Consider the following 13,663-nt stretch of genomic DNA (forward strand, 5'->3'; position numbering starts at 1 on the left):
ATTCCCAGCACTATCACATTAAAGAAAAATAACACTGAGACTCGTTCTTCAAACGTTGTGCCTGATGTAAATACTGTTTCTTATGACAGGCCATGAGTTGTTGCAGTACCTGCTGGTCCCTTTTCTCATGGCCAATCCAGACAAACACACACCCCTTTGTGCAGCAGTACTGCAGATTTCGTAGGCAGTTAGATGCCTCCCTGACATCCGATCCCGTCAGATCTCGGAAGCTCAGCAGGGTCAGCCCCGGATTAGTACTTGGATGGGAGACCTCCTGGGAAATGCCGGGGGCTGTAGGTTCTAGTCCTGAGGACTTCACTGGCACCGTCCAAGCTCGCTCGGCCGTGGCAGATGAACCTCAGGACTTAAACAGTGGGGCCAGTTCTGCGCACGCTGAGCCTCACCTAAAATCCACTGCGCAGGCTGGAAGGGCACACCCACGTGGGGACAGCCCTTCCCAAATCTTCGTTCGCAAAGACAAGCCACACACACACACACTGCAGATTTCATCATGCAGCTTGTTTGACACTTGGGGCTGTCACCATTAATCCTGGGATTGGGCAACATCCCGGTGCATCCCCCAGCTTAGAGTCATTCCAAGCCAATTTAAATTGATAAACAGTGGACTGAATTGCAAAAGGAAAAGTTAATGGCACAGCCACTGTGTGGCTTTTGGGATCAGAGGACACCCTGCTGTTTAGGGCCCAGCATCCCCGTGTGGGGCTGCATCCTTTGCCTCCCTGTGACACACTCACTGCCTTTAAAGTTCCAAGGGCCTCCTTGTGCTCCACTGAGGCCGAGGCGAAGACAAGCCACACACACACACACACTGCAGATTTCATCATGCAGCTTGTTTGACACTTGGGGCTGTCACCATTAATCCTGGGATTGGGCAACATCCCGGTGCATCCCCCAGCTTAGAGTCATTCCAAGCCAATTTAAATTGATAAACAGGGGACTGAATTGCAAAAGGAAAAGTTAATGGCACAGCCACTGTGTGGCTTTTGGGACCAGAGGACACCCTGCTGTTTAGGGCCCAGCATCCCCGTGTGGGGCTGCATCCTTTGCCTCCCTGTGACACACTCACTGCCTTTAAAGTTCCAAGGGCCTCCTTGTGCTCCACTGAGGCTGAGGTGCTGCAGATCCAACACAGGCTGGCACCCCACATGCTCAAACCAGAAAACTGCACTCAAATTCAGCCAGCCAGCCACATTTTGGAGTGAAATAAACTTCTTTTTCAAACTAAGGACTCAAGAAATGTAATAGTTTGCCAGTTGATGGAAATGCATTTACATTTCACTAATGTTAAGCAAAGAAACAATTCAATCTCTCAAAAACCATCTCCTGTCTCCTATCAATGGCCTTGATGAAACGGGTGGGTTTGTCTTTTTAATACCAGCCCCTCATATAGCAGCTCTTAACGGAGGTTTAATGAAGCCATCCCCAAGAGCAGCATCTCCACGCCACCAATCTCCATCCTCGCTGGGTTTTCCCAGCACTCAGCACTGCCTCCACCCTCCCTCTCCCCTCCTCACCTGTTTTTCTCCCTCTGCTCAGGCTCGGATTTTTATCACAACCGTGCAAACTCTGGTAACTCCACTGAACTCCAGGGAAATATATTTCTGGATTTACACCTGCCTAGCCAGCAGAAAATGTAAATTGACCTGAATAGTACTTAATTAAAGGCATTTCCCCCCTTTAATTTTGGAGAAAAAATAACAAGTCTAGATTGCATTGCTCATACACATCTTCAATAGTATCACATTCCTCCACAGACCCTACTGAGAAAAGCCACTCACATACTTTTTCACTCAGAACATACAAGCAGAACTTAGTCTGCAATTAGATGTGGAGAGAACATAAAATATTTCTTTCAACAAAGATAAGCCCTGTAGGTCTTTTGAAGGAGGGAGTGTAGTGCAGTATTTCAACTGGTTTTAAAACAACAGTTATTTTTTATATATCTGCAGTTTAAGTGCCAGCCTTGGTCTAAGAAGAAGACAGAAAAAGAGATTGCAAATGCTTCTGTCACTGCAATATTGTAATTAGTTTTGGAGGGGTGAAAGATGGTAGATTTAAACAACCCCATGTAATGCAGAGAGTAAATAACTTCCAAATCTGGGAACTCCTCGGTGTGTGCATTGAGTGCAGCACATCCACGGAAAAAGGTGCACTGAAAAAAACCTGAGGTTGTTTTCCATTTAAATCCATGCCTATTCAAAACAGTCATATCTGAATTTCTAAGAGCAAGCAAAATCACTCTGCATTTACCACACTAAATGCCTTTTTCATCAACCAACAAAACAGAGCAGATACAGATGAACCAATCAGGGGTTTGCAGTGAGCTATCAGTGTTAGAAAAGCTACTCTGCACATTCCAGTTGAGTCACCACAGAGAAATAGGAGGGGGAAAAAGGGGGGAAGGAAAAAAAAAGGGGGGGATATAAATTACTGTGTGCAACTCCATCTGCAAACTGCTTCTCCCACACTGGTATGTAATAAAATGTGTTGCTAAGATACAAGCTGCTAAAGAAGTTCATTAAAGGACACTTTAAACAAAGCTGCCAGACTCTTTTCCCTTTAAAGACTGCTTATTTGGTTCTGTCCCTTGTGTTTATAATTAGATCCTCTGTATGAGAGATTGTGCTTCATTCAAGCCCACTCAGCAAAGAATGTTAATAAAATAACGTAAATAAGGCACTGGCTTAGGTTGTACATATTTATGGACTACGGAGCTGTTGACAGAAATACATCTGGATTCCAACTTGTATTTTTAAATGCAAAATAAATGCTTTTCCAAGGAGTTTCTCCCCACGCTGGAGAGCAGAAACGTCACCTTCTGCACCCAGCACTCTGACCTAAGTTTAAGACAATACTTTCAGACAAAGAAAACTGGCTTCTTGCCTAAAGTTTGGAATTTGTAAGGTGCCTCTGGTACAGCTTTTATGTGTGAGCCTTTGTTATCTACACTGAACTAGACAAAACTGTTTAACGTCCTTTCCCTGGCGATCTTTCTCTTTTTCCACCTGTATTCAAGTTCCTAGATGTGTGTTAACGATCTGTAGAATTTCCTTGATCTTAACACATTCACAAGTATGTCTGATTTGTCACACTGTATTGCCAGGGAAGATATGTTATCAAACAGGGCTTTATCTGACCTTATGTAAAACACTTTTAGCCTCCCCAGGTACACTTGCATGGTAGGTGTATCTTGGCTTTTGTTTTGGCTGCAGGGAGAAGATGGGCACGGCTTACTTTGCCTCCACTCGCTGTGGTGAAACGGTATCTAAAGAAATAATTCCAGCATTTATCTGTTTGGCACTTAATGGCACACGAGCTGCATAAATCACAGATGAGAGTTAGAGTCAGTGATTATATAGGAAATGTTACTTGTCACTTTGTAACCTGCATCTCATAACCAAGTCTGTGGCACAGTCCCCAGTATGTATATATTTTTAATTACATTTTCAGGCTTATTTACATGCGCATATTGGCTTTCTGCCTGAATGATATCAAAGAGAAAGACCTTATGCTCACACCCAATCACACACACACACGCGCGCATTTATACACAGAAACACTGCAGTCTGTACATTTCTGAGAATGGAAGTTCCTCTTGTCTTTCTCATTCTTAGGGAAGCTTTGATTCTCACCAATAAATCTTTAGGCAATCTGAGCTGATTCAAAGAGCTTTAGAAAAACACAACGTTACAGAAAATGCAGGCTACTCTCTGCTGCATGTCAAAAGTATCAATGATCCTCACTTGCCTCACTTAATCAAAGTGTAATACACAATTTCACTTTCTGTAACCTTCTGAGATTTGTCATCGATAGCTGAGTTTGCGCAGAGGCGACTCCACTGCCCCTCCCTGAGTAAGAGGTGAGCTACATGACAAAGTACCAACAGGAGCAAGTTAAATCAATGTGGAAACGAAAATAACTTACTATATAGATTTAGCTTCTGTTTCAAGACCAATCGTGTGCTTCTCTCGATTAAACACCAGCAATCAGAGCAGCCTGCACGTGAACACGCTGCTCTGGCCACAGCCTTCACGTCAGGCTCTTAAAACTGAATTACAACTCTGAAAATGAGATCGCCTCTCAAAAGCCTAAATTAACACTACCCATCACATCCACGCAGTTCTCAGGTACTTATGGGTTTGATTTCACTGCAGCCACACTTAGAGTCAGTTCTCTCGTTTACTTCCAATCACTTGAAGGATTGGTCTGTAGTTTAAACTTGGACATGCATTGAACTCCTCCATGGGTTAAAAAAGGAAATATATGCAGTGTCTCTGTCTATTAAGCAGAAGGGTCTGTCTGTCCATGTGCAAAAGCCCCGTGGTACATATTAGATTTCAGCAGAGCTCACTGCTGGCAGTTGCAGGTTGGAGTGAGAACTAAGCTGCATCAGCAATTTCAGATGACACTCTGGAAATTGCTACTACATAACAATAAGCAGCTGATTCAAAAAAGAGAGGGGTGGGGGAAAGCGTGTTTAAGGAAGTACATTTTAGCTCCAGAAGAACAATTCCCAATAAAAAAGTAGTACCACCTTAAGTTTAAAAAAAAATATATATACATATAAATATATATAAAAGTACATGTATATTCACACATATAAGGGAAGTGTGAGATGAGGATTGGACAGACCAAATACGAGTTTGTTACCTTGAAATAACTCTCTACTTTAATGGCAGACTAACAAATTTGCATTTCAATTAGTCCAATTCTTTTTTTTTTGTTCCTCTTTGTTCTTATCTTAAACTTGCAGCCCATTTTCACACTTCCCTTACCTGCAGCTGCTCTGTGAGCACCAACTGCCCAACCAACACCGTGGCCACGCATAAACCATTTACCGCGGCCTTGTCGTATTGATTTGCAAACTTCTCTCCTTTAACTCCATCGATTACAAATTGTGTTGATGCTTCAGATTTTGTCTGGGGGGTGGAGGGCAGAGGGAGGTATCATTTTACAATCAAGTACCAAAATACTGCATATTTTATCTTTGATCACAAAGAGAAAGGCACAGAGGGAAAAGTTAAAATTAACTCTGTATGAACATGTCTTTATACGCCTTCATGCTTTCAACTTGAAAAACAAATCTGGAATGAGATGAAAAGGTATTTTCTCTACTTGAACATACCACAAATTTTTAGACTGATGGCATACCCCATTGGAAATATGACTTAAAGCCACCATTTACAGCCCCTTCTCCAACCTCACGCTATGGAAAGGAGACGTATCTCTTTTCTTCCACAAATACAGTGAGTCTGTGGACCAGATCCCCAGACAAAGTGAACTGCTTTGAACATCTGCCAAGACACACTGCTCTGGGTGAGCTGCACACGTAGCATGAACCAGTGGAGAATCTGTTCCCTGAAACCAGAGCTCCTGACAAGGACTCCTGCAGAAACAGCACTTAAAAATGTCCAAGTGTCTACCAAATAATAATCCAGATTTTAACTCCCAGACGTGGAGTTCCTACACAGAATTGAAGTTCCTTTGAAAGGATCTCCCTACCAGCGTATCTTGTACATCTGAGCAAATACCTGTTTGCTGCAAGTGTCAATTAGGTATTTCACAATGTGTAACAGGTATCAAGTGCCTTTAGTGTAAAACCAGAAGTGAAATAAAAAGGTGGTACTGTTGGCATAATTCCTTTTTCTGAATAGACAAAGGCATTGTAAGGAAAAAATTGCTAAACCACAGGGATAATCATCATAGCCAGCTCCTCTAATGAGGCATCATGGGATTACTGGAGTTATTATAAGAGTCATCTTATTGAAGAAATTCAAAGTTAATTGAAATCAATTGTACTGTTCTGACAGCAGGTGTTTTAAGTGGCTAAAATATCAAAGTGAACTCTTTAAAATGGTTAGAATGAACGTGACATTCACTTTTCAACTTAGCCCTGCCACGTGATTCACTGCACAAGTACAGAAAAGTGAACAATCAAAGAAAAATGCTGGAATGAAATGGCATTTCCTGTGCCAGGCCAGCAGCTCCCAAACAAAAGGGGGTTCTAACCCCCTCCAGTACATATTTTCATTATGGATGTGCGATTTCCATTAATCTTACAGGGGCAACCTAATGGAAGGCAGAAAGCCATATTTTCATTGTGTTCCACCTCCAGGAAAAGGTCCTTTATTGCCCTTTTCCCTCAACAGGAACAGGGATCTCAATATGGTGTCAGTGAAAGCAAAACAGAATGCCCGGTTGCCAATATGCAAACTATATTCCCGATATTCCGGAGTATCTCCTCTAAGGAGCTGGAGGCAAATTCAGCCCTAGTTTTGTCACTTTTTCTGCAGATGGCAAAGCAACCAATAAATTGACAAGTGATTTTGCAATTTAAAAAAAAAAAAGGGAACTGGGGCTTTCTGAATTACAATCCAGAACTAATCTTACTGTGATCCAGTGAGTTCATTTGACTCTGCAGTTGTTCAGCATTCCCAGAACAGTCAGTGGTACCTCTGTGTCCAGTGGAACTGCAAAGTCAGGCTCATATTTAATACCTGTTGTCTTTGCATTTAAACACTCAATGCAGTGACTGAGAAATTTAACACTCCCCCTGGGAGCACATCACCCTGTCTCCGGTGGCTCCCAGAGCCACCCAGGGATGGAATTCCTGCCACAGCACTCAGGGGTGCTGAGCACTCCTTGGGACAGAGTCTGACCTTGGGTTCAGCTCCATCTGGGAATGTCTTTCACATTTTACCCCCTTTTTCACTGAAGCTTCTAACCCTTGGAAGGTACCCAGCCCTATGAAATCCTGAGCTTTGGCAAATGTCAGTAATTTACCCTTTACCACTGTAAACAATGCTGCCATTTCCAGGCACAGCATGAACAGCAATACACCAAAGCCCAACACCCTCCTCTTGCCCCAAACAAAGAGCTGACTCCAGTATGACCAGGCATCTTGAGTTAAACCTTTCCCAACAACTTGCACAGGAACTGCCCTTCAATTTTAAGGAGTCTGACACTTTCCAAACAGGCTTTGCTGGGGATCACCACAGGCAAAATACAGTCAGCAATTTTATTTCAGATATACCACCCCCAAAAAAATCAACCCAGTGATAACATAGGCTGGGAGAGTCTGCCTGAAACTAATGTTGATTTTCTGCAGAGATAGTAAATTATGGTAAAGAAATGAGGCAGTGCACAAGTGAATGGCATAAACATAATGTCTTTCAGAAAGACATATTTTTATGACCACGCTCCAGGACAGGCTGTCTGAATTCAGAGTTCAGGGGCCCACACATGCTCATTGCTAATTTTTAAGACCTGGCTTACCATCTAACACTTATGTCAGTAACACAGAACTTATAACTGGAGGTTAAAGGTTTGCTTATTTGATTATCCTGATCTATTAATTAATAAGAGACAACTTTCTAAAATTAAAAGACCCTTAATGACTCTTAAAGGACATAAAGAAAGCAAGAAACACACACCAGAGCACCTCTGGTGTGCTTTTAAGGCCAATGCTGGCTCTTATGATAGCTCTTTTATTTACATATAAATGCTTGTTGCTTGCCAATTTAGATAACAATGTTACTCCTGCTCTGCATGTGCTGTAGATTGAAGGTATAAAACCACTGGACCAACTAATGGAGGCTTCACACATCATATCTTGTTAAAGAAGAGGTAACCCACTCTCAAATGTGATTATAATTAATCAAAACTGCAGCATCCAAAGGATATACTTCTGAACAGAAGTCTAACTTTTACCTGAGTTGGATTCCAAATTAAGTACTGAGTGAAGCTCTGCCCTTCCAGTAATGAAAATGATGGTTCTACAGTACTTGTTTGAAAACACTGAGCAAATACTACAACTATGAATAATTCTATGTCTAAGCCACCAACACAAAAGAAACATCCATGACTGGCCTGGGATCCCTAATTAGGTTGCAACTTTAAATCCGACTATGCACAACTCTACTTCATACACTTACCTTAGAACTTGAGTTTACCATTCAGTTGTTGTCTTGCCTTTATCGGTAACTTTCAAGAAAACAAAATACCAGCACAAATGGCAGCGGTTACAATGGAAAAGTGATGAATAGGGGCACTGAGAGATAACTCTCACTCCTGCTATATTTCCAGCAGATGTGGATGATGTGAATCCATTCATTTTACTATCTGTTTCATCATCCACATGTGCAGTTTAATTGAAATGCAATTTCAGAGTCTTCTGTATTCAGGGCATGCACAATTAAAGGTATACATTACTGAATTATGAATTAGCTGTGCCTAAACAAATCTTCGGGGGGGGGGGGGGGGGAGCAGAGGGGGGAGGAATGTAAATACACAAGTAAAAATAACCTCCCTACTTACAGTGAAGTTTCCATTGGTGTTTTCTATGGCCACGAAAGTAAAGGCTCCAAACAACCATGAGCCCAGTCATTGTCTCAGGAGCCTCCAGTGCACCTTCTCCACACCCTCAAGGACCCAGAGTTCATTTATAAGCCATTACCTGAAGAGCAACTGCTAATTACAGCAAGTCTGCAGTCACACGCCCCCGCGTTTGTGAATGGTCACAGGCTGAGACCTCCAAACTCACCGCACTGGTGATCTAAGCAAGATTTCAGAGTACACCTCTGAGGTGGCAGCCTGGGGCACGAGGGCACCACAACACCAGCCAGCCTATGATTCATGAACTCTTGGTGCACAGAATGATGAAATCAGTAAAAGAAACCTAGGGGTTTGCCTAAAATTAGGAAGTTTCCTGCTAGGCCAAATTTGCTGTTTAAAGAATTTAAGTACTTTATGTTTAATTACTTCATGGTCTATATATTTATTTACAAGATTATGAGGAGGGCAAGTTATAAATATACAACATTATTTACTAGTTAGTTTGGATTACACATAAATATGCTGCACAGGCTTAGCAAAAACCTTTTTCCCTGAGCTGAATCAGAACGTTCAAACTGTATTTTCCAATGTGTCTCTCTCTGCCTTATCTAAATTCCAACATGACACATAATAAATAGCTTCTCATTTGCTATGATCATAAAAATTTAAACAGCCTTGAAATAGTTGCTACAATACAGGGGGAAATGATCAAATGTATGTTCTAAATACCCACTTAGAACAGTAAAACTATTTCCATATTGAAGAAAGAGCACATAAAGATGCATTGTTGCAGTAAAGGCTGTTACCTTGTTTAAAAAAACCCTTCTGCTCAGTATAGTAGTATTAGAGTCAACAACTTGCTGTTTTACACTGCAAAAAAAAGGACTAACAGCCCTTAGCTATCATGTAGTGTCAGATTTGCTTTAAAAAAGAAAGTATCTGATTTGATTCTATACAGTGATTAAACATCTTTGTGCTCTGCTGAGTAGGGTATTCTGTCCCCTCCCCCCTCCAAAAATGGCATCAAAGCAATCAAAATGGTAATGCTGAGCATGAATGGGGCCCCATCCCCCACCGGCAAACTCCGCAGACTTTTCTCCATGTTAGGAGCAACCAACACCCCTTCCTCACAAAATGGAAGCTTCCACTACCAAACTGAGAGTGCTGACAAATTCCGATTACAATAAACTGGGAGGAAAAGGGTGGCGAGCAGCCACCATCGCCCTCGGGCACGGAGCACTTCGCAACTTCAACCACAACTCCGGCAAAACACAACACACACCAAAATAAAATAAATTAAAAAAACTGAAAAAGAAAAAAAAAAGAAAGGATAAAGAATGGGGAAAAGGGGTGGACCCGCGCACGTGCCCTCTTCCCCGGTCCCCGCGGCGGGAGGGAAGCAGGGATGGAGGGATGATGGGGGGATGGAGGGATGCAGGGACGGATGGAGGAAAGGTTCGGCGTGGCGGGCGCTGTCCCCGTGCCTGGTGCTGAACAGAGCACGGCGCTCGGCGCCGGGAACGGGAGGGCAGCGCAGCGCCGGCGGGGCAGGGACAGCCGGGGCAGCCCAGGGCAAAGTCCAGCCCTGGGCTGGGGAGGGGGCTCGAGGCACCAGAGCTTTGCCAACCGCCCCTCCTGCGCTTGGAAATGCCGGGAGAGGGGCCGGGGGCGCGGGGAGTCGGGCGAACGGGAAGGCGAACGGGAATGCGAGTGGGAACACGAGTGGGAACGGGAGCGAAATGCGAGTGGGAGCGTGGCGCTGTCCGCGGTGCTGAGCGCCCGCCGCCCCCCGCCCCAAAACTTTCCTGCCGCGCTCCTCCCGGGGGTCACCCAGCACAAAAACACAGATGGGAAAGTTTGGGGAGGGCAGGCAGGGAGGAGGGCAGGCAGGGTCCTCGCTTGTTTTGTTCCCCTCCTCCGTTTCGGTGCTTTGGTCCCCACGCCCCCCCTCCCGGCAGCTGAAACGGGTTAATCTGTTTTAGTCGTATTTTTGGAAGGGAGGGGGGGAAAGTGAAAGTGCCTAAGTGAACTCGAATCAAAAACCAACACGTCAGAACAGACCAAGGGAAGAGAAAGGCAAGTGGGGAAGAAAAAAAAAAGAAATACGAAGAAGAAGAAAAGAAATAAAGTGATCAATAAAAATCAGTTTTGTAATCAAACCCAGAAATGGCTCCGAACGGAGCTCCAGCCTCCTCCCTCCCAGTTCTTACTCTGCACATTACATGGAAGTGCACAAAGTAGCCCAATACAGGAGAATTTTCCATATTCCTAAAACATGTCGACCAACTCAAAATGGACGCCTCTTTTTTTTTATTTTACGTTTTAACTACTGCTTATCTTTTTACTACTAGTACTGAAAATCATTCTTTCCCCCAGCAAGAATCAGAGAACCCGACTTCATTATGAAAACATGCATTTTCTGACTCTACGCAGAGGAAAATGGATGTTATATTCCCTGCTGCCGGTATTTTTCAGCTAACGCAGACACTTTTCGGATGTTTAGATAGTGCACAGTAAAAACAAGAACAACCAAACACAACTGAATCGATCTGTTCCTTACTTGTTTCTCATTAAGAGCTGCTATTCTTGATTGCCTTTCATGGATTTGTTTCTTAAGATCCCCGTTCTGCAAAAACGGCAACAAGATGCATGTTAAAGGCAAAGTCCAAACTAACCCCTGTAATGAATAAACTTGCGAGCTAGAAATTGTTCAAAGGCACAACCGTTCCACCGAAGCCGTACGGAAGCATGCACACGCAAAACACCCTCCTTAGCAAGAAAGCTCAGTGCAGACTACAAAATGAGATCTCTTACTGATAAAGTTTCTCATCCTGCTGTCCCAGCACAACTGCGCTTATTACGGCAGGGATAAAACACTGAAGAAGAGAAAAAAAAGGATCTGCATTTACCTGTGGATCTTGCTTCATCTGTGCAACTAGTTTCTATTAAAAAAAATCACCTCCAAAAAAGGAGGAATTCGAAACTGTTTCAAGTTTAATGGATTTTTTTAAATGTATGTATGTGTGTGGACGGGGGAGGGAGGGGGGTAAGGAACAAAGAGGCAAGTAAACACTGCGAGTCAGTTTCAAGCAAAGCTCATAAATATTCAAGTCTCGTCCTAATCTCTCCAACACACACACACGCACTCACTCGCTCACACTCACGCACACTCACACGGCACCGACCGCAGCGCTCGCTCCGCATCCCCGTCACGCATACGCGCACACACACAGACACACGCATAAAAAAAACTCGGCCGGAGGAGCCGCCGAAGTACTTTGTGGAGTGCTCGCCATTGCGGCGGGGCTGGGGGTCCCACCGCCCCCCCCGGCGCTGCGGCACGGCCGGGCATGCTGCGGGGACAGCGCGGGGACAGCGCGGGGACAGCGGGCCGCCCTTTACCTGCTGGCACGGGATTTCCACCTTAAGCGCCTCCTGCAAGCGGTGCAGCTCCATCCCCGCAACTTGCCAGGCACTTTTCCTGCCACTTTCAGCGCCGAGGGAAGTTTTTTTTGTTTGGTTGGTTGTCTGGTTGGGTTGCTTTTTGGGTTGGTTTTGTTTGGCTTTTTTTTCTCCTCCCTTTCTTTTTTTTCTTTTCTATTTTGGCTTTTTGTTTGTTTGGTTCGGGTTTTGTTGTTTTTTTTCCTCTCTCTCTCTCTTTTTGGACCCGACCCGCCAGCCAGGCGGGCGGCGCAGCCCCCGTCCCTCCGCGGCTCGAAGAAGTGATTAACAAAATTAATTAGGCAGCCCCAGCAGGGCCGGGCACGGCGGGGCGCGGTGCGGGCACGGCGCGGGCCCGGGCCGGGCGGCGCTCACGAGTCCTGCCCGCCCGCCCCGCAAGTTGTGTCCCCGCGCGGGCTCGTCACTCACTGTCCGGCCCGCCGGGGGGGCCCTCCCCGCGCGCCCCCGCCCCGCCCCGCCAGCCCCTCCTGCGGGAGCGCCCCGGGAGCGCGCGGCACAGACCCGGGAGCGCGCAGGGACTATATTTCCTGGCACGGCGCGCGCCTGGATCCGCTCCGCCCGCACGGAAAGTTGTGCCGCGGCCCCGCGCGCGATGCCCGGATGGAACGGGGTGGGGGGAGGGGGGGCACGGCAAGGGGCGGGTGGAGGAGGGGGGGAGAGGAGAGGGGGGAGGGGGAGGAGTGGGTCGCGGCCCCACGCGTGCGCAGAGCGGGAACCACGGACAGCACCGAGACACAACAGAGTGGGCAGGGAGGGGCGGGGCCGGGACGGGGATAGCGATAGGGATAGATAGGGACAGAGATAGGGATAGACACGGATAGACAGGAATAGGGATAGATAAGGATAGATAGGGATAGGGATGGATGGAGACAGGGATAGCAGTAAGGAATGGATAGGGATAGGGGACGGGAAAGGGGCAGTGACAGAGGGAAAAGGACAGACATAGGCATAGGAGTCGAGGGGAAAGGACAGGGATAGGACAGGGACAGAGCAGAAGGGACAGGGGCAGGAATAGGGGCAAGGATAGGGACAGAAGGGAGGGGACAGGGAGACCGACAGGGACAGCTAGAGGGACAAGGATAGAGATAGGAACAGAGGGGAAGCGGCAAGGAAAGGGCCTTCCCTTCTCCTCCCGCGCTCCGGCGGGTGCCCGCCCCGGGCTGCCCTGAGGGGAGGGAGGGACCCGGCAGGACACCGGCCCCCCTGGCTGTGCAGGGCCAAGTTTCCTACAGTTCCCCGCCTCGGACCCGGCTCTCCCCCTCCCTGCGGGATCTCCTCTGCCGTTCCCCGTCCCTGCCCGCACGGCGCGAGCAACCGGGACAGCTGGTACTCACCATGTTCTGCCACAGCCCGCAGGGACCCCCTGAGGGACTCCATGGGGGATCCTGTGTGGGAGATGCCCATGAGGGACCCCAATGAGGAACACCATGAGGGAATTCCCTGAGGGGACCCTGTGAGGGACCCCAATGAGAGACTCCATGAGGGAACTTGTGAAGGACCCCCGTGAGGGACCCCAATGAGGGAATTTGTGCGGGACCCCCGTGAGGGAATCTATGAGGGAACTCGTGAGGGACCTCTGTGAGGGACCCCCGTGAGGGACCCCGCCCGCCGCAGGGAGCCCCCTCAGCCCGGGCTCGGCGGTCCCAGAATCCCGAGGTGTCGCCATCCCAGGCCCCGGGTGCCAGAGAGGGTCAAGGGCAGCACGTCCAGGGCCCGCCCTTGCCCACTGACCCCATTATCGGCCAGAGAAGCGGCTGTGCCCCACGGCCGAGTCCTGACGCCCCAAACCGGCACGGCCAGCTGAGAGACATTAAACAGCAAAATGTTATGAGGGGCAATTAAGCTT

At 46.8% G+C, this 13,663-nt stretch overlaps 1 protein-coding gene across 1 annotated transcript in view; it reads right to left on the minus strand.

Moving 5' to 3' along the window:
- Window positions 1–12,059, minus strand: part of PHF21B (PHD finger protein 21B) — a 144,871-nt gene extending 132,812 nt beyond the window's left edge. Inside the window, exon 1 of the mRNA XM_071549806.1 lies at window positions 11,758–12,059. Within this exon, the coding sequence (XP_071405907.1) occupies window positions 11,758–11,811 (54 nt within the window). The 5' untranslated portion in view covers window positions 11,812–12,059. The remainder of the gene's footprint in view (window positions 1–11,757) is intronic.
- Between the last annotated feature and the right edge of the window lie 1,604 nt (window positions 12,060–13,663).

Source organism: Pithys albifrons, chromosome 3 (assembly GCF_047495875.1).
Source record: "Pithys albifrons albifrons isolate INPA30051 chromosome 3, PitAlb_v1, whole genome shotgun sequence".
Classification (NCBI taxonomy): domain Eukaryota; kingdom Metazoa; phylum Chordata; class Aves; order Passeriformes; family Thamnophilidae; genus Pithys; species Pithys albifrons.